Source organism: Dendrobates tinctorius, unplaced genomic scaffold, assembly GCF_039654945.1.
Source record: "Dendrobates tinctorius isolate UK_male_01 unplaced genomic scaffold, ASM3965494v1 ptg000010l, whole genome shotgun sequence".
Taxonomy (NCBI): domain Eukaryota; kingdom Metazoa; phylum Chordata; class Amphibia; order Anura; family Dendrobatidae; genus Dendrobates; species Dendrobates tinctorius.
The window spans coordinates 9,352,381-9,373,415 of NW_027361678.1; the positions used below are offsets into that span (position 1 = coordinate 9,352,381).

The window sequence follows — 21,035 nt, forward strand, 5'->3', positions numbered from 1 at the left end:
CGCAAAAGACCCAGGCAAGATTCCCAGCCGGAATCCTCTCCTAGTCCCATCTCACCGCATAGCCCTTCTCACCAGTCTCCCTCTCGGGCCTCCTCTCCCGAGTCAGGGGAAGCGCTTTCGGACAGGTCATCTGAGGGGATTTTAGAGCTGGATTCAGACCAGGATGCAAGCATGAAGGTCACAGTGCAGGACCTCATTGCTGCGATCCATCATACCTTCGATATTGCTGACTCCCCTGCGAAATCCTCAGATCAGGAGGTTTCGTTCAGACGGGCAGAAACTCCCTCCAAGGTTTTTCCTTTCCATTCCCAGTTTGGGAAAATTTTTACCAAGGAAAGAGAGGATCCGACCAGACGCTTTCAAAGAGGAAAACGTCTCGGCATACTCTACCCATTTGCTAAGGAGCTCACGGACAACTGGTCGGCCTCTCCCTCGGTCGATCCGCCCGTGTCCAGGCTATCCAATAACACGGTTCTCCCGCTTTCAGGCGTGGCGTCCCTAAAGGATTCTAATGACAGGATTATAGAATCCCTGGCGAAGTCTGCCTTTGAAGCGGCTTCAGCGGCGGTGTGTCCAATCTTTGCTTCATCCTGGACAGCAAAGACCATAGCCGCGTGGGCAGACGACCTTCGGCAGGGCATCATAGATAAGGCGCAACCGGAGCATTTGGCCAATCTCGCCAATCAGATCTCCCATGCTGGGGACTATCTTCTCTCCGCTTCCTTGGATGCTGCATCCTGTGCAGTTCAGGCGTCAAGCAACGTTATTGCAATTCGACGTACACTTTGGCTAAAGGCATGGCAAGCGGACTTGTCTTCTAAAAAGACCCTCACTAACCTGCCTTTTCAGGGGGTGCGCCTCTTTGGGTCCCAATTGGACCAGATTATTAAGGACGCCACCGGAGGCACGAGTTCACTCCTCCCTCAGTCCAAACCTCGCAGACCCCCACTAAGGCGTCAGTTTCGACCCTTTTGGACTTTCCGCCGTTTCAATACGGCGGACAACTCCTCCAGCCAACAGAGACCGCAGGCTCGCCAGGAGAGAAGGAAAGTTTCCTTCAGACCCACTCCTTCCTGGCGACCCCACTCCTCCCAGGGCAGACCGTCCAGATCTAGATCTGGACGGTCTACTTCAGCATGACTATCATCGGGCACGCGAAGGGCCTTTCCAATTGGGAGGTCGACTTCTTTCCTTCAGGGACGTTTGGCTGGCCGCCGTGGAGGACGCCTGGGTCAGGGAGGTCGTATCCTCAGGATACAAGATAGAGTTCGTCTCTCTCCCACAGGATCGTTTCTTCGAATCCCGGCCTCCAAAGGATCCAGCCTTGATCCCGGGGTTCTCTACAGCTATCGCCGCTCTCCTCAGTTCCGGGGTGATTGTGCCCGTTCCCGAATCGGAGCGCTTCACGGGGTTCTACTCGAACCTGTTTGTAGTGCCGAAAAAAGACGGCGCAGTTCGACCCATCTTGGATCTCAAGCTGCTCAACAAGAGGGTCCGCCTTTGCCACTTCCGCATGGAGTCGCTTCGCTCGGTCATCGCCTCCATGGAGGAGCAGGAATTCATGTGCTCAATAGACATCCAAGATGCCTATTTACATGTTCCAATTTTCTCCGGACATCAGAAGTTCCTGCGCTTTGCGATTCGACAGCACCACTACCAGTTTGTCGCACTGCCCTTCGGTCTTGCCACCGCTCCCAGAGTCTTCACGAAGATCATGGCTGCGTTGATGGCTTTGTTGAGAGTCAGAGGCCTCGTTCTTTTCCCGTACCTAGACGATATTCTGATCAAGGCTCCCTCATTCCAACAGGCTCACCAAAGTTTGTCAATCGTCCTGGACACTCTTTCCAATTTCGGGTGGATCGTCAACAGGAAAAAGTCCTGTCTGGTTCCTACCCAACGCCTGGTCTTTCTAGGTCTTCTGTTCGACACTCGTCGGTCAAGGGTCTTTCTCCCACAAGAAAAGATTCTCTCTCTGCAGCAGGAAGTACGATCGCTGCAGACCTCGCGATTCCCATCCCTCCGTACAGCCATGAGGGTCCTGGGAAAGATGGTCGCGGCGATAGAGGCAGTTCCCTTTGCCCAATTTCACGCCAGGCCTCTCCAGCAGGCCATTCTGCCGAAATGGAACAGGTCGCCTCGGTCCCTGGATCGCCCTGTCCATCATTCTTACCGGATCAAGCGGTCTCTCAACTGGTGGTTGTCGTCACCTCTCATTCTATCGGGTCGATCCTTCCTTCCCATTCACTGGCAGATAGTAACCACAGATGCCAGTCTCCTCGGTTGGGGTGCTGTGTTCTGCAACCACACTGTTCAGGGTCGATGGTCGGATCGGGAATCAGCGCTACCGATCAACGTTCTGGAGATTCGAGCGATCCATCTTGCTCTGGTCCACTGGGAAAGGCTCCTCAAGGGACTGCCGGTACGGCTTCAGACAGACAACGCCACAGCGGTGGCATATGTCAACCGCCAAGGGGGAACACGGAGTGTTTCAGCCCTGGCGGAGGTGTCCAAGATTCTTCGTTGGGCGGCAATTTCCGTCCCGACAATTTCCGCGGTTCACATTCCCGGCGTAGACAACTGGGCCGCCGATTTTCTCAGCCGCGAGGGTCTCGCGGCGGGAGAATGGTCCCTACCTCCGGAGGTGTTTCATCTGCTCTGCCTTCGGTGGGGAACCCCGGATGTAGACCTCATGGCGTCTCGCCTCAACAGGAAGGTCCCACAATTCGTGTCCAGGTCTCGGGACCCTCTGGCAGTGGGCGCCGACGCCCTGGCCGTTCCTTGGTCCCAGTTCGAACTTCCCTACCTGTTCCCTCCTCTGCCTCTTCTTCCCAAGCTGTTGAAGAAGATCAAGGCAGAAGGACTTCCGGTCATTCTCATCGCCCCGAATTGGCCCAGAAGGTCTTGGTTCGCGGACATTGTCAACCTTCTCGCGGACGCCCCCTGGAAGCTTCCAGACAGAACAGATCTGCTGTCTCAGGGTCCGATTTGCCACCCCAATTCTCGGCCGCTCAATTTAACGGCGTGGCTGTTGAGACCGAGGTTCTGAAACGAGCAGGATTTTCCGACCACGTAATTCAGACCATGATCCGAGCCAGAAAGCCATCATCTTCCAAGATTTACTACCGTACTTGGAAGGCCTATTTCACTTGGTGTGAGACCAATAACGTCGCGCCCATGTCCTTTTCGCTCCCTTCAGTCCTAGCGTTTCTTCAGGCAGGATTGGATGCGGGGCTTGCCCTCAGTTCCCTGAAGGGTCAAGTTTCGGCGCTGTCCATTCTGTTTCAGAAAACGTTGGCTTCCCGTCCTCAGGTTAAGACCTTTCTTCAGGGCGTGGCTCACACGGTCCCGCCGTACCGGGCGCCCGTGGATCCATGGGATCTTAATCTGGTTCTTGAGGTTCTGCAAGGTCCGCCCTTTGAACCCCTCAGGGATATTTCCCTTTCTCTCCTTTCTTGGAAGGTAGCCTTTCTGGTGGAATTGTCGGAATTGGCAGCTCTTTCGTGCCGCTCTCCCTTTCTGGTTCTCCACCAGGATAAGGTAGTTCTGCGGCCTCCGCCCTCGTTCCTTCCGAAGGTGGTGTCCTCGTTTCACCTCAACGAGGATATCGTGCTCCCGTCCTTTTGTCCGAATCCAACTCATCCCCGAGAGCGGTCCTTGAACAAGCTGGACCTGGTTAGGGCGGTAAGAGTCTGTCTAGGACGACTTCCTTGTGAAAGACAGAGTCTCTTTTCATTATCCCTGATTGAGAGCGGAAAGGTCACCCGGCGTCAAAAGCCACCATTGCTCGCTGGATCAGATCGGCTATCCTGGAAGCCTACCGTGTTAAGCGTCGCGGAGCCCCTCCGGGTATCAGGGCCCACTCTACTCGAGCAGTGGGTGCCTCCTGGGCGGTGCGCCACAGAGCTTCCGCACTGCAGCTTTGCAAAGCTGCAACATGGTCATCGGTTCACACGTTTGTGAAATTCTACAGAGTCCACACCTACGCTTCGGCGGACGCCAGCCTAGGTAGACGGATTCTGCAGGCCGCGGTGGTGAGTCCGCTGGCCTGATGGAAGTTTGTTTCCCACCCCAGGGACTGCTTTGGGACGTCCCAAGGTCTCTGTGTCCCCCAATAAGGCGAACGAGAAAACAGGATTTTTGGGTTGCTTACCGTAAAATCTGTTTCTCGGAGCCTTCATTGGGGGACACAGCACCCTCCCATGTTTTACAGCTCCTGTTCTTGCTTTGGTTGAATGGTTACAGTTGAGTTGTTTATGTTGTCAACCTATTACTTCTCCTACTGCTTTCTCACTAACTGAGGAATTCTCTGCCGGTCGGTGGGGTGTACACTGCGGAGGAGGAGCTATCTTTTTTTGTGCATAGTGTCAGCCTCCTAGTGGCAGCAGCATACACCCAAGGTCTCTGTGTCCCCCAATGAAGGCTCCGAGAAACAGATTTTACGGTAAGCAACCCAAAAATCCTGTTTTTGCAAGCGTAATTAGCTTGCAAAATGCTAGCGTTTTCCAAGCGATCTGTAACATCGCTTGGAGAACTGATTGACAGGTTGGTCACACTCGTCAAACATAGTGTTTGACAAGTGTGACCAACTTTTTACTACTGAGGCCGCCTATGCAGCATCAGTAGTAAAAGAGAAAATGTAAAAAATAATAAAAAAAAAATAAAAAATGGTGTTATTCTTACCTTCCGACGTCCCGCGCAGCCTTCCCACTTCTCTCCACGCTCTCGTTCCCAGTAATCCGTTGCGAAAATGCCCGTGATGACGTTCGTTCTCGCGGGATCGTGACATCTCGCGGTAATTCACGATTACGTCGTGCGAATGACCGCGAGACTTCGCGATCCCGCGAGAACGGACGTCATCGCGGGCCTTTTCGCAAAGGATTACTAGGAACGGCAGCGTGGAGAGGAGCGGGAAGGCTTCGCGGGACGTCGGAAGGTGAGAATAACAATATTTTTTTATTTTAAATTCTATTTTTTACAGGGATATGGTACCCAAAGCCCGGAGGACAGTCTCCTCTCTTCCAGACCGTGGGTACCATCCGCAATTGTTCTGCTTACTTTTTGCATGGTGTGCACAGCCACATGCGGAAAGTAAGCAGAACAATGCATTCCTATGGCTGTGGGATCGCCGCGGTTCCGCAAAATTAATGAGCACGCTGCTTTTTTACCGCGAAGCGATTCTGCCGCGGTAAAAAACGCAGCATTAGCACAGCATTGCGGAATCCCATAGGAATGCATGGAATGCTTATTTTTTGCGGCAAAATTGTGCGGTTAAAATCGCCGCGGAAACGCGAAAAAAACGCCACGTGTGAACTCAGCCTAAGAGACTCTGTTGGGTTTCCGTCAGTGTTTTCTGCATAGCACAGTTTACAACATTGGTTTGTTCTCAGCAAAAAAAAAAAATTCATGTCTAAAATATGGGCAGGTCCACTTTGTAATGCTATAGCATCTAAACCTGAAATATATGAAATTGGAATTGCATTACTGCTCTGGAAAATAAGAAAAAACGAAAATACTTAGTGCATAAATTGACCAATTCACGTGTGCCCAGCTGCCATGACAAGGCGACCTTTTTTTGCTTGGAACCTATCCTAATGTGTTTACTTTACTGGGCTAATGGCCTGCAGTTATTTGGGTAGATGGGATCCTGCTCGGATTTAAACTGCCTGAGGCTGAGGGGTGGGGAGCTTAGAGAGCCCATGTATGCAAAAAACTGACCGTGACTTCAAAGCAAAACAGGTGTGAACAGGTGCATTCTAAAGGCCACTTCTCACATAGCGAGATCGCTGAAGCGTCACTGATTTTTGAGACGCAACAGCGACCTCGCCAGCGATCTCTCTACATGTGACAAGCAGTGGCGACCGCCCCCCCCCCCGCTGGATATCGCTGATTGTGCTCGAATGTCCTGGGTCATTTTTTTGATTGCTGGTGTCCCGCTGGCCAGCGCACATCGCTGTGTTTGACCCGACGAACGACCTTGTTAGCTACGCAGAACTCAGGGACGCAGGCTGGAATCATTCTGAATCGCTGCTGTGTGACAAGGTACCAAAGACCGACGAGGATCGTTGCTGCGTCACTGATGAGAACTGTTTGGCAGCTTACTAGCGATCATTTAGCGACGCACCAGCAATCCTTACCAGCTCGTATTGTTGTCGGGATCGCTGGTGCGTCGCTAAGTGAAACGGGACCCTTAGGGTAGCCTTATTTCCTATCTTCTAGAGCAGTAGTGCAATTCCAGTTTCATATATTTGATGTTTTCTTGCTATAGTGCTACAGAGTTCAACTTTACTTGTTATATATGGACATGGCTACTCTTAGTATGCACCTGTTCACACCTGTTCTCTTCTGTTTGGAAGTGACGTTCAGTCTTTTGATATTAAGATGTGGGCTAACCAGTGTGCAAAAGGCCTAAAGTCCGAAGAATAAAGGAGAGCAATGTTTTTTGTTTTTTTTCCCTTTAACGTCCTGGTAAAAGATGTTATAAAGGGAATTGGTCTTCAGGTTTTTGATTTGTATTCTGAGAGCATCATGATGTATGGTCGCAGATCCTGACTCCAGTGATGTGTCAGTTTTGATAGAATTCCTGTTTTATCTGCTGTAGCAGTGCTATGAATGCTGAGCATCACTTTACACGAGCACGCTCACGCATCACTAGTTTCAATAAAGTATTTTATCAGAATAAGATTAACATTAGAGGACTATGTGCTGTGTGCACAGCAGTCCAGATAATTGTGTAACTCCACCCACACCACTGATTGGCAGCCTTGTGTATACACTGTAGACTGTCTGTCTGTAAGCTGCCAATCAGTGGTGTGGGCGGAGTTACACAATTATCTGGACTGCTGTGCACACAGCACATAGTCCTCTAATGTTAATCTTATTCTGATAAAATACTTTATTGAAATTAGTGATGCGTGAGCGTATAAAGTGATATCCGAGCATGCTGGTGTGGTAAGAGTGATTTCGGTGTGCTCAAAAAACATGTTTGAGTCTTCACGCTTGCATGTCTGGCTGCGTGTGTCGAACAGCCGTGAGATATGCAGCTGCGGGGTCTCGAACATATTATTCGAGCACGCCGAAGACACTGTTAGCACCAGAGCATGCTCAGATAACACCTTATCCCAGCATGTTCACTTATCACTGATTGAAACTACAGCAAGCAGCTAATCAAGTGACACATCCCTGGAATCGGGCTCTATGCCCCTACATTATACTGCTATCAGATTAAATGGCAAAAACCTGCTGACAGATTCCCTTTAATGGATGGATTAGTTGTATATCACATCTTGAAAAATCACAACTGCTACCACTACATTGGCCGAGTGTGGACAGGCAGCACTGGCTATAAACATTCTCATAATGATGGTCGGGGTGGTGCACATGCATTTTATCCATCAAGCATAAACTATGGGAAAAATACATGTGTGAACCATAATCTTGGATAGGTCCACATGATATTAATGTGTTTTTTTTATATATAATTTTTTTTTTTTTTTTTTTTAATTCTATTCTATAACTTTCCAGTGAGTTTGAAGTAAAAGGCTTGCCTTGTGGAGTCTATCCCAAGGACCTTCAGGAGAAACATAGCCCGGACAGTGCCTGCTCCGTTGATTACTGCAGCAGCCGCCTGTCCAGTCCAGAGCACACCAATGAAGGTAAGTGGGCGCATACCCCAAGGCCTCATTCAGACATCTATTTTTCATACGCGTCTTTTTTCCGTGATTTCCATAGACAGAACATGTACTCATTATGATCTATGGAGCTGTTCATGTATTTTTGCAGACTTGGTATCTGTCAAAAACATGGTCTTATTTATTTTTATGTATTTTTTTATTCATGTCTAAAACAAAATGGACTAGTAAGGTTTAAAGAGTTCTCATCTCAAAAATCCTATCCCAAGCAGATATAAAAATATTAGCAAATACCTCCAATTAGAAATGTAGTATAGTTCTTCTGGTTCGCTATGTCGCTTACCCCATGTATAAGGCATTGCAGTAACTTAGATATCCATGGTTACGACCACTACCAACTAACCTAGTGGCCGTAACCATGGATGCCCTGCACATGGGGTAATTAACATAGCGAACCAGAAGAACTATGCTACATTTCTAATTGGAGATATTTGCTAATATTATTATACCTACTACATATTATGTTTAGACTAAGCCTTTTTTAGATCTCAGCTTGCAGTGAGGGAGTAGTAATACATTAGCTTACATGCAGAGGCTTGTTCAAGGCACCTGTGTTACGTTGTCGTAATCAATTTCTAGGTATAAACAAGGGGTCTAAGGGGTAACGTCTTTTTGTGGGGAGTTACAGGCCTGACTTGCCAGTGTAAGGAGACTTATAGGCCATGCAGTGCTCCCCATATAAATTAAATATACAAATTGCCTCTTCGTATAGAAAGAGGACTAGGTCTCTAGTGTCACCTATTGGAAGTAGCAATCCTAAAAATTAATATTGACCCTTTAACGAGCCTTGCCGCATGACTTAGGATAGAAGCAAAACCAGAATGTCAATTTGAAGATTCATGTTTCGGGTTTTTGCCTCTCTGCAGTACAAAGCATGACCACTGATTTGGCTATATGAGAGTCGTCTGATAGGGGTCTAAAGGGTAATGTTTCTCCTTGTGGAGAGAGACATGCCAGTGTAAGGAGACTTATAGGCCTTGCAATGCTCCTCTGGAAAATTAAATATGCTATTCAGGGGAGAGGAGAACTAGAGCTCTAGTTCTACCTACAAGAATATTTTTCTAGCGGCAAGCAGAGATCATGAAATCGGTGCGATAATGAAACTCACAGTTCATTTCAAAGTTTTAATCTTCTTGTTGTATACGGTCTTATTTTTACATAATCGGAAATCCTGTTTACCTTTCAGAGAGCAATGTTATTTTGTAAATAATTCAGCCTAATTTAAAGGGAATCTGTCACTGGAAGCTGGCGGCCTATGTAAATGGCCTGTGTCCAGTCCGATGGGCGGTGTTTCTTCCCCTTTCTCCACCTCATCCGTGGCCCCTGTCCGCAATCTTTGCCGGTATTAGAGAAGTTCGACTCCATAGTTCGCGTGTGAGCAAAAGCAATCTTGCTTCGTGGGCAAAGCCGAAAATCATTACTGCGCATGCACCGGTACACTATGTCCCGGAACACAACAAAATACTTCCAGGACATAGTGTACTGGCGCATGCGCAGTAATGATTATCGGCTTTGCCTACAGTTGGGCAAAGCATACTGCGCGTGGGCGAAGCAAGATTGCTTTGCGCACGCGCGAACTATGGAGTCGAACTTCTCTAATACTGGCAAAGATCGCGGACGGGAGCCACGGATAGGGTGGAGAAAGAAGAAGAAACACCGCCCATCGTACCGGACACAGGCTATTTACATAGGCCGCCAGCTACCGGTGACCGATTCCCTTTAACAAATGGTGATGAGCAAATGTGCTCAGATAAGGTGTTATCCGAAGATGTTCATGTGCTTATTGAGTGTCTTTAGCGTGCTCCAATAATGTTCGAGTCCTCGTGCTTGCACGTCTCTTAGCTGTTCGACAGCCGCAATACATGCAAGAATCGCCTAACAGCTGCGAAACATGCAGGGACTGCCTAACAGCCGGAAGACATGCAACCGCAGGGATTCGAACATGTTTTTCGAAAACACTCAGCACTCGAGCATGCTTAGATAACACTTGCCCCAACACGTTCGCTCATCACTATTAACAAAGCAACATGTGTATTTTACATTACAATGTGTCGTGTGTGTGTAATATATACAGTTGTGGCCAAAAGTATTGACACCCCTGCAATTCTGTCAGATAATACTCAGTTTCTTCCTGAAAATGATTGCAAACACAAATTCTTTGTTATTATCTTCATTTAATTTGTCTTAAATGAAAAAAAACACAAAAAGAATTGTCCTAAAGCCAAATTGGATATAATTCCACACCAAACAAAAAAAGAGGGTGGACAAAAGTATTGGCACTGTTCGAGAAATCATGTGATGCTTCTCTAATTTGTGTAATTAACAGCACCTGTAACTTACCTGTGGCACCTAACAGGTGTTGGCAATAACTAAATCACACTTGCAGCCAGTTGACATGGATTAAAGTTGACTCAACCTCTGTCCTGTGTCCTTGTGTGTACCACATTGAGCATGGAGAAAAGAAAGAAGACCAAAGAACTGTCTGAGGACTTGAGAAATCAAATTGTGAGGAAGCATGAGCAATCTCAAGGCTACAAGTCCATCTCCAAAGACCAGAATGTTCCTGTGTCTACCGTGCGCAGTGTCATCAAGAAGTTTAAAGCCCATGGCACTGTGGCTAACCTCCTTAGATGTGAACGGAAAAGAAAAATTGACAAGAGATTTCAACGCAAGATTGTGCGGATGTTGGATAAAGAACCTCGACTAACATCCAAACAAGTTCAAGCTGCCCTGCAGTCCGAGGGTACAACAGTGTCAACCCGTACTATCCGTCGGCGTCTGAATGAAAAGGGACTGTATGGTAGGAGACCCAGGAAGACCCCACTTCTTACCCCGAGACATAAAAAAGCCAGGCTGGAGTTTGCCAAAACTTACCTGAAAAAGCCTAAAACGTTTTGGAAGAATGTTCTCTGGTCAGATGAGACAAAAGTAGAGCTTTTTGGGCAAAGGCATCAACATAGAGTTTACAGGAGAAAAAAAGAGGCATTCAAAGAAAAAAACACGGTCCCTACAGTCAAACATGGCAGAGGTTCACTGATGTTTTGGGGTTGCTTTGCTGCCTCTGGCACTGGACTGCTTGACCGTGTGCATGGCATTATGAAGTCTGAAGACTACCAACAAATTTTGCAGCATAATGTAGGGCCCAGTGTGAGAAAGCTGGGTGTCCCTCAGAGGTCATGGGTCTTCCAGCAGGACAATGACCCAAAACACACTTCAAAAAGCACTAGAAAATGGTTTGAGAGAAAGCACTGGAGACTTCTATGGTGGCCAGCAATGAGTCCAGACCTGAATCCCATAGAACACCTGTGGAGAGATCTAAAAATGGCATTTTGGAGAAGGCACCCTTCTAATATCAGGGACCTGGAGCAGTTTGCCAAAGAAGAATGGTCTAAAATTCCAGCAGAGCATTGTAAGAAACTCATTGATGGTTACCGGAAGCGGTTGGTCGCAGTTATTTTGGCTAAAGGTTGTGCAACCAAGTATTAGGCTGAGGGTGCCAATACTTTTGTCTGGCCCATTTTTGGAGTTTTGTGTGAAATGATCAATGTTTTGCTTTTTGCTTCATTCTCTTTTGTGTTTTTTCATTTAAGACAAATTAAATGAAGATAATAATACCAAAGAATTTGTGTTTGCAATCATTTTCAGGAAGAAACTGAGTATTATCTGACAGAATTGCAGGGGTGTCAATATTTTTGGTCACAACTGTATAATGTGTGGAAGCTCTTGTGCAGAGTATTGTAAATGCATATAATGTTTCATTGGTCTACTTCATTTTATCACTGAAGCCTTGTCTCGTGTGGAACTGAACCTGTTGTCTCTTCTGTGTTTTTATTTATATGCCTGTCACCAGGCCACCACTCTATTCCTGCTTCTCTCCTGAGTATTCAGTTTTTTGTATTTTTTTAAATCCGACATATGGTTCCAGAGATATGACTAGAAAGCAGAATTTTGTATCCACCAATTTGAATGAGGTACTAGCTAATGGATAAAAATTAACTTTTAATCAAACAATTAAAAACGGACAAAAAAGTGCACCCCCCCCCCCCCAGGTGCAGGAAAAACCACAAAGACGTACACACAAAGTAAAAATACCCACACAATTATGTGCTATATTGGGTATAGAGCCTCTTGAATGGAGTGACAGCTTATAGGTAAAGTCGTGCTGACCTTAATAAGCTTTAGCAAATAGTCACTGAAATGAAGGTAAATTGATACTATAATCCTGATATATATCCTTTACCGAATTAACACAAAAACAATATATGATTGCTGTTGCAATCTTGGGTATGTAGACACCAGACCACCAGGACCTTCAATCAATGATATTTATATTGCACATAACTGACGGACATTCACCGTCTCAAAGTGCATCGTGCATGCAAATTCCCCTTTGCTGGGCAAAAAGAGGCCATTATAAGACTAAATGCAAGCAGCAAATAACATAGGCAACATACATAAGTAATTCCATCACATATGTACAGTCACAAAAACCGAACCATGCTTCCTCCTTATGCTAATGAGCATTCAATGTGAGTGTATTGTGATGCATCACTTGATTTAACACCATGCTATGTAAATTTTGTGTGGCATGAATGCCAGCATTGTTAGATCTCACCTGGTTGAAGAGGGTCCCATCAGCATAATGTATTTACAGGGAGCCCCGAGCCACAGGTGACCTGTTGCTGCCTCGTTAATAAATTGCGTCTCCCGATGTGTTTCCTCATGAATTGACTCATCAGGGGAGCCTCAGCAAGAAGTTTAGCTGCTAAATACACAATACACTCACATTGAATGCTCATTAGCATAATGAGGAAGCATGGTTCGGTTTTTGTGACTGTACATATGTGATGGAATTACTTATGTATGTTGCCTATGTTATTTGCTGCTTGCGTTTAGTCTTATAATGGCCTCTTTTTGCCCAGCAAAGGGGAATTTGCATGCACGATGCACTTTGAGACGGTGAATGTCCGTCAGTTATGTGCAATATAAATATCATTGATTGAAGGTCCTGGTGGTCTGGTGTCTACATACCCAAGATTGCAACAGCAATCATATATTGTTTTTGTGTTAATTCGGTAAAGGACATATATCAGGATTGTAGTATCAATTTACCTTCATTTCAGTGACTATTTGCTAAAGCTTATTAAGGTCAGCACGACTTTACCTATAAGCTGTCACTCCATTCAAGAGGCTCTATACCCAATATAGCACATAATTGTGTGGGTATTTTTACTGTGTGTCTGTACGTCTTTGTGGTTTTTCCTGCACCTGGGTGTGTGTGCTTTTTTGTCCGTTTTAAATTGATTAAAAGTTAATTCCAGAGAGATGAACCTTTTTATTCAGCACTGATTTTTTTTTTATAGTCTTTCCCAGATAGGCGTGACTCTCAAAGTTCTGTGGGGGCGTGTCTCTAGGCTGCTCAGCGGCTTTACCGTGTGAGCCACGCCCCCTTTGTAAAGACCATAAAAATTGGCAGTAGCTATAAAGGCCCGTATCTCTGGAATTGGACAGTGGATTTAAAAAAAGAAAAAATGAAATACTCAGGGGAGCAGCAGGAATAAAATGAATGTGAAAACTGGTCACATTTGAACTGGTGACAGGTCCTCTTTAATCACAATTATTGCATGCAAACACTGGATTCCTCCATTTCAGAATCTCATGTTCCCGTCCAGCACTGAAATGTGTTCCACTTACGTGCTTTCTTATTTTACTTCTTGTGCCAAGAAGACTCTGAAAGTACGGAGCCCCTAAGTGTAGATGGGAACTCGTCCGATCTAGAAGAGCAAGCAGAGGTTGAGGAGCTGGACACCCCCTGCCTGGTTCTAGATGGTGATATCCCACAGACACCCGATCAGGAAATGTTCCTTAAACAGCACTTTGGAAATCTTTCGGCAAACAATGGCCCAGGTTAAATAAAAATCTTCTGTTTTTTAACTTCTGACTTGGACCACCCTTGTAATACTAACCATTCCCTAGAGAGATGGAGAATTCCAGCACCTGCTCTGAAGTGATCTAGGAATCTTATTGTATTTTCCTTTGTTGTTTTCTTAATCACCTTATTAATTTTTGCTTGCTTGCACCCTATTGATCCCTGCATAAATTACCTTTTTGTCTCTAAACCTCTTAATGTTTGCACATTGCACTCCCCTCCCCTTTCTGATTCTTACCACATAAGTCCTTATATTTTTTCCACATTTTTATGTCAAATTGGACAAAGAGTTCTTTATTTTAATGCATTATCCAATACTAGAAAGAAGCATCTGGTATCTCCTTTAAAGAGGACCTGTTGCCAAGTCAAAAGTGACAAGTTTTTGCTCTTTTATTCCCGCTGCTCTTCTGAACATTCAGGTTTGTTTTTTCTAAATATGCTGTACAGTTCTAGAGATATGGCCTTATTTAGGTCTAATTTTTTTTTTCTTTTCTTTTTTTCAAGGTGTTGTGGCTCACAGCATCCTCTGGGGCGTGTCTTTAGGATGCTGTGCATAATTACTCAGTGAGCCACACCCCTTTAGTAAAAATAACTTAAAAACTTGCACTTATAAAAAGCCCTATATCTCTTGAACCACTTGAAGGATTTATAAAACACAAAAAAACTGAATACTCAGAGGAGCAGTGGGAATAAAATGACAGCAAAAACTGGACACTTCCGACCTGAATCATAGGTCCTCTTTATGCCCCATTAAATACCTGACAGACCTTAAACATGAATAGTATTTTGGAGGAATAAAGAAGCCGATCCTTATATTACAATCCCAGTCAATCTCTTTCACGCCTCTATAATAGTCGAAGTTTATCTAGTTTTAATTTTTAGGTTTTTTTCACTTTACAGCTTTTTTAGCAAAATTGGTACAAGAAAAAAAAGACTGCAATGACGCAATAAATAAACACATTAGAGCAAAGTCGAAGGGAAAGCATATGGTGACCTACCAACCCTTCACCCCCAATAGATATCGGGGGATATAAAGATGGGTCGTATTGAGTTTTATTGCCCAATTATTTCTTTTTAATTCCCAAGGGAGAGCAGTTGTGGCCAGTAGATATCTGACAGCGGGCTTACTCTCCTCTCCCAATGGAAAGCACATGATGGGGGACCAAAAGGGTTGGAAAGACCGCTGTGAACAAATGAGCATTGTCCCAACCACTATCTGAGGTCTGTGGCCACCTTTACTCACCGGGGCAGTTTAGCAGCTGTAGATCGGGATGGTTTAGTACAAAACACAGGGTTTTCTACTGTTAGCCTAATTGTAGCTTATAAAGCTTAAAGGGGGGTGTCCAGGGCTGCCACTAGGAATTTCGGGGCCCCATACTGGCAAAATTTTTGGGGCCCCCTTGAGACTCCGCCCAGGCTCCACCCCAGCCCCGCCCTTCACCCCTCGAACTGTCCACTGTCCCACCACGCTCTCTTGGAAAAACTCCACTTCTCACCAGTCACACATTAACAGTTCCCATCACCAGATCACACATATAGCCGGCAGTTTTTGTTTTGGCCAAAAGATTTTTTAAGCCACCACCATAAGACGGTAGACACTTTTGGCCAAGCTCTACTCTACGCTAACCTATTAAATATTTGTTAAAATATGCAATACAATTTAGATATATTTTTATTTTTAAAATGACCAATAATACCACATACAAGGAACAAATACCACCGCACCATGACCAGACCACATATTACCACCACAGTGACCGAATAATACCACATGCAAGTAACAAATACCGCTACATCATGTCCAGACCACATATTACCACCACATAGTGAATGAATACTACAATACTGATCAGTAATAAAAAACCCCCCACAATACTATCATCATAAGTGCTATTATATACAGGAGATCTGTACTTAGTATGCAGTGTCTGTGTACAGGTAATACAGTGATCATGACACTATACACAGGACCTCTGTATATAGTATACAGTGTATAGTGTCAGTGTACAGGTAACACACTGAAGCACCAGTGACGTCTCTAGGTGAAGTTCTTCATCTTTGCTTTTCATCTTTCATCCAGCACAGATCGCCATCACGTCTTCCAGCCAGGGCTCGTCTCTGCAGGAAATAACAGTTATCTAGAGCTCCACTTACAGAACACATTACTTATTTTTTTTTCCCAACTTCTACATTACACCACATGAAGGAAAAAAAGGCGACATAGCATCACTCTACACAGTAACAGGACTGCGCCCCCATTTAAAACAGTATACTGAAAAAATAAAATAAATGCATTACTGCAGTAATAATATACCTTAATTAGCCCCTATGGTAATAATATCCCTCACCTTGGCCCCGTGTGGCTCATTCCTGGCTTCAGCCACATGTCCTCTCATCCTGCCCTCATGAGTATCCATTCTGCCCCATATGACCTCCCCATCTTGCCCCATCTGTATCCATCTTATTCATCCTGCCCCATGATCCTGCCCCATCTGTCTCCGACCCTGGCCCCATCTGTCTCCGACCCTGGCCCCATCTGTCTCCGACCCTGGCCCCATCTGTCTCCGACCCTGGCCCCATCTGTCTCCGACCCTGGCCCCATCTGTCTCCGACCCTGGCCCCAGTGTCACACTCCAATCTGCCCTGGCAGGATGAAGACACAGCTCCATCCTGCCGGTGAAATATATTGAATGCTTTCATTAATTAAATTTAAAAAAAAAAACTTTCTTCATACCTGGCCCTCACTCTCCTGCAGTGAAGATGCAGTTGCTGCTGTGAGCTGAAGGACCTGTGGTGACGTCATCATCATGTGATCAGGGGGCGGAGCTGATGACGTCACCACAGGTCCTTCACCTCTTCCACTTCTGCGCAGCTCTCATCTGATGCCGGCCGCTGTTGCGACTCTTCTGATGTGTGCGAGGCGCGCCGCAGACCAGGCAGCAGCGCACAGCACTTGGGGCCCGATGACTAGAAGCACAGGAGGGGAGCCCCTGATCTGTGGGCCCCCCCTTCTGTACTGCTGTTCACCGGGCCCCATACAGCAGTCAGGGTTGTCATGCCCTGATGGCGGCCCTGGGGGTGTCCATTGAAATAACTTATCGCCCTCTCCTAGGATTGCGGCAGTTTTATTCGCCATTACATAATGGAGCGGCAGATCAGATGCCAACCACCGCGCCATTCATTCTCTCTGGGACTGCCGGGAAAAAATGGAGCGCAGCGCTCGGCAGCCCCAGAGAGAATGAATGGAGCGTGACTGGCACATGCTGCTCCATTATAAAAAAATTTTAATAGCTGTATGCCAAAATATTTTTTTTTCATGGTAAATCAGATTGATTCAAGACCCTTTTTGGGCCTCTGTGGGGCTGATGAGAACATATGGATATAATACAGCACTGGCAAAAATTAAGAGACCACTTTAAAATGTTCAGTTTGTCTGATTTTTTTTTTTTTTGTTTTTATAGGTATATTTTTGAGTAAAATGTAAATTGTTCTTTTAATCTATAAACTTGTGACAACATGTGTCCAAATTTCCAAGCAATAAATTTTGTATTTTTTTTTCTGACAAAAAAAATGGTCAAAATTAAAAAAAAAAAAAAAGTGCTTTCAGACCCCCAATAATGCTAAGAAAATAAGTTCATGATCATTTAGAAACAACAATACTAATGTTTTAACTCAGGAAGAGTTCAGAAATCAATATTTTGTGGAATAACCATGATTTTTAATCCTAGCTTTCATGCGTCTTGGCATGCTTCCCACCAGTCTTTCACACTGCTTCTGGTACAAAAATGTAAGCAGTTCTTTGTTTGATGACTTGTGACTATCCATCATCCTCTTGATTACATTCCAGAGGTTTTCAATGGGGTTCAGGTCTGGAGAATGGGCTGCCCATGACAGGGATTTGATGTGGTGGTCTCTTAATTTTTGCCAGAGCTGTATATAGTGTGTCTTTCAGAAACATTTGTATACGTGGCAAACAAGATGAGAACAAGGGACTAAGAATTGAAAAATTGCGACTGTAGAATCAGAATGCACACAGTTTGTGTTCTGTAACCGTGGGGACACATAGGTTTGCATAGGTGCTGTAGACAGAAAAGAGTAAAAAAGTAAAGAGCACATGTACTTGGAAGGCTTTATGGAAAAAAAGAAAAACTTTTAATGCTCTGTTTTCCATCTATAGGTGGACCAGTTCTGACCTCGGAGAGGAATGCTTGTGCCAGTATCTCATCCAGGTTTCTAGCGATGGCACAGGTACCAGCAACCAGGTCAGTGTGTTACAAAATAAAATAAAAAAAATCACAAATGGACTGGGTTTGGTTAACCTCTTGCCCAGGAATCTTTTCTACCTCTGCTGCTGTTCATTTTAAAGGGACATATAATGGGACCTTTCTTAAGTGATTCTGAAATTTCAACATAAACGTCCGCACACAACCATATAAGTCAGTAGATGAGCTGCATTCAGACGCTTTAAATCCACCCCCTTTTATTAAATGATTACAAACGCCAAATTTCTCTATCGCCTTATTGGGGGACACAGAAACCATGGGTGTATGCTGCTGCCACTAGGAGGCTGACACTATGCAAAAAAAAGTTAGCTCCTCCGCAGTGTACACCCCACCGACAGGAAGTAGGATGATCAGTTTAGCTTAGTGTCAGTAGGAGGTGGACACGGGTCTTTCATTAGACCCTTATCTACCTCAATGTGCGTCGTTCCTTTTCAGGTACCAGGAGGGATACAGTGTGAAAGGTCACAACTGTACTCCCACAAAGAGACTATGAGTACGGCGTGTACTGCCACCCCGTATTCTCATACGTATAGCCGGCAGGACCCAAACCCCTAGCACAGAAGCATGCTTAGGTGATCCAGACCTGGTCCTGGCCCTTCGTCTCCCACCTACTCGCCCACCAGAGCCTGTTAGTTGGATGAGACGTGACGTCCTGCAACAGGTTTCCGGACGTCTAACACCACAGGGAAAGAGGTAAACGTAAGAAGATAGGTAAAGAACAGGAAAGCCCTCCCCTATCCCGGGCTGCTCTCCGGCCGCTCATGTGGGGAGCTTATTCCCTGCCGAGGTTGGCAATTCCCTCACCTTTCCTCGCCGAGTGCTGTGTGCTCTAGGCTTCCCTCAGCTGGTTCCCTATTCAGCAGTATAGACAACTGTGGGCAGCAGCCTGCTCTCCTCGGCGCGGGGCTCCCGCCCCACCGCTTCCCCCCGCACCCGACTACCTTTCTGGGAGTATCCAGGGGATAGTTCCAGATTTTTGGGGGCCTCCGCGGCCCCCCTTCGGCGGTCTCCTGGGTCTAATCTAGGCCCAGGCTTCAATTGCGGCCTAGTCCGCGGTAGCTCCGCCCCCCCATCCTCTCGTTTCGGGCGGGCTTTTTCCCGCCGTCTCCCCTCAGCCGCTCCCTGCTCCTGGCGCATGCTCCGCCCTCCGGCCGGCTTCCCTTGTGGCGCAGAGAGTATTTCCTCGCCACCATCTTACTGCTCCCAGAGCGGACGGTTAGCTACGCTCCCGTTTACGCTGTGCAGAGTGGAGTTTTGCACAGTGCGACCTTTCTGATGCGGGCAGGTGGGGGCTCTGAGCGGCCATATGGATGTGAGTACTGGGGATGACTATATCCTGCCTGCGGGCAGCGCGGTCCTCGTCACCGCACAGTTTTGCTCTTACTTGCAAAATGTGATATGTCTTGAAGCCGTTATTCTGCTCGGCATCCTCCCTGCGTCGGCATCCACCACAGCGGTCGTATTTTCCCAGCGTGGGTCACGGTTAGTATCTTCACCGGACAGGACCAACTGTTTCCTACCTAGCTCCCTTCAGCCGAATCAGGGACATTGCAGAGTATAAGCCCCTCATAGAATAATTAAGCAGGGCCACACTTTCCGCAGGTACGGTGTCGGAGCAGAGAATCCATCTTAGCAATTGCGTCTCACGTGATAGGCGCTATAGTCGTACAGTCTCTGGAGCAGTACAGCCACTAACGTAATGGTTTTCTGGAGCCGTACAGTCTCTGAAGTAATTGTACGCTAGAACTGTACAGTCACTGCCGTAATAGTACTCTGGAGTTGTGTAATTTACTGGCGTAAATGTAATCTTCTGCCGCACAGCCTCTAGTACATCAGTATGTCTGGTGTCATGGCACACAGAGCCTTGTAGAGCCACGCTGCTGTCTTCTGTGTTTGACGCATGGCATTAATCTGGTAGAAGGTTTCACTCGCACGTTTTCCTCTGATTCTGCTGTTGGGTTTTTCGGCCATTGCACATATGTGCCTTGATTTCAGCAGAGCACCACTCAGCCATTGCTTCACACATAAAGGTGCTGGAGCCCTGGCATAGCATCTGCTCCCATATCTACTGCTCACAGGCACTCGCCCTTCCCTTTTTCTGCAGCCCCCTCCGGACGCTGGCTTCATACGGCTCTAACCAGATCAATGTGCGACTTCTATCTATTCACGTCTACAGTGTTTAGGCCGGCCTTCCAGCTGGATAGAAGTCCGTTACCCGGCAATTGTCCTCTATGGTTCAGTGGATAAAGAAGCTGACCACAGCTCGCAGGTCCAGAAGTTCGAACCATAGCACACAACAGAGAGTAGAGTTAGCCTCTTTCTGATCCCAGGCCTACGGTTCTACCATTAGAAGAATTGTCTGGTCAGACTCTACTTTTACTACAGACTTCGTGGTACGGCTTGCTACACGTGAAGTCGTTATTCTATCTGAGGTCGTCAGGTATCCAGACCTAGACCGCAACACAGATGCCATTCTTCTGCCTAATGCCGTCAGGTACTCAGACCTAGACAGCTACACAGAAGCCGTTATTCTGTCTAATGCCGTCAGGTATCCAGACCTAGACTGCACCGCAGCACAGAAAGGGCTGTCTCCTATACCCTTCTCCGGGTTCTCTCCACGCTGATTTGTTCACAGGATACTTAGAGCCGATTGCAGCTGTGCTATATCCGCTATACAGGCTTCAAAAGCACCACCTACCAGGTACAGTAGTTCGAACAACCGTATTACGGTGGAGACGTGCCCGAAGTTCACTGCTTCAGTGGTACTGGTGTTCGGTACGGTATTCAGGTGAGTTAGACGCTCTAGCCTTCAAGTTTCTCGCGTTCTATTGCAATAGTATTCTATCCCTTATTGAGTACTTGAATGGGCCTCTACCAGACATGTTTGTCAATACATGCCGCCTTTCTGGTAACTCAAACGTACCCGAGGTCCATCTACTACACCGGTCCGGTTCCACAGTCTCATTTTCAGGTGAGTCAGGAGCGTCCTCTCTCGCGTTCCTCGGTGTCTTTTGCAGCCTTTGCCTAAGCTCCCGTCTAATCACCACTCGGGGTGAGGTGCCGGCATTTATTGCGCCTGACGGGCTGCAGCTGCGGTTACAGGCCGCTTCCAGGTGAGTGAAACACACCTTTCAG

General features: G+C 46.5%; 1 protein-coding gene across 11 annotated transcripts in view; it reads left to right on the top strand.

Annotated features, from left to right (window-relative positions):
- Window positions 1-21,035, top strand: part of MAPKBP1 (mitogen-activated protein kinase binding protein 1) — a 159,392-nt gene that overhangs the window by 124,445 nt on the left and 13,912 nt on the right. For 6 of the 11 annotated variants that reach the window (XM_073586506.1, XM_073586491.1, XM_073586533.1 and 3 more), the window contains exons 25-27: window positions 7,522-7,652; window positions 13,413-13,595; window positions 17,795-17,879. In XM_073586506.1, coding sequence (XP_073442607.1) covers window positions 7,522-7,652; window positions 13,413-13,595; window positions 17,795-17,879 — 399 coding nt within the window. The remainder of the gene's footprint in view (window positions 1-7,521; window positions 7,653-13,412; window positions 13,596-17,794; window positions 17,880-21,035) is intronic. The other 5 variants (XM_073586523.1, XM_073586544.1, XM_073586562.1 and 2 more) reach the window with 2 other exon arrangements.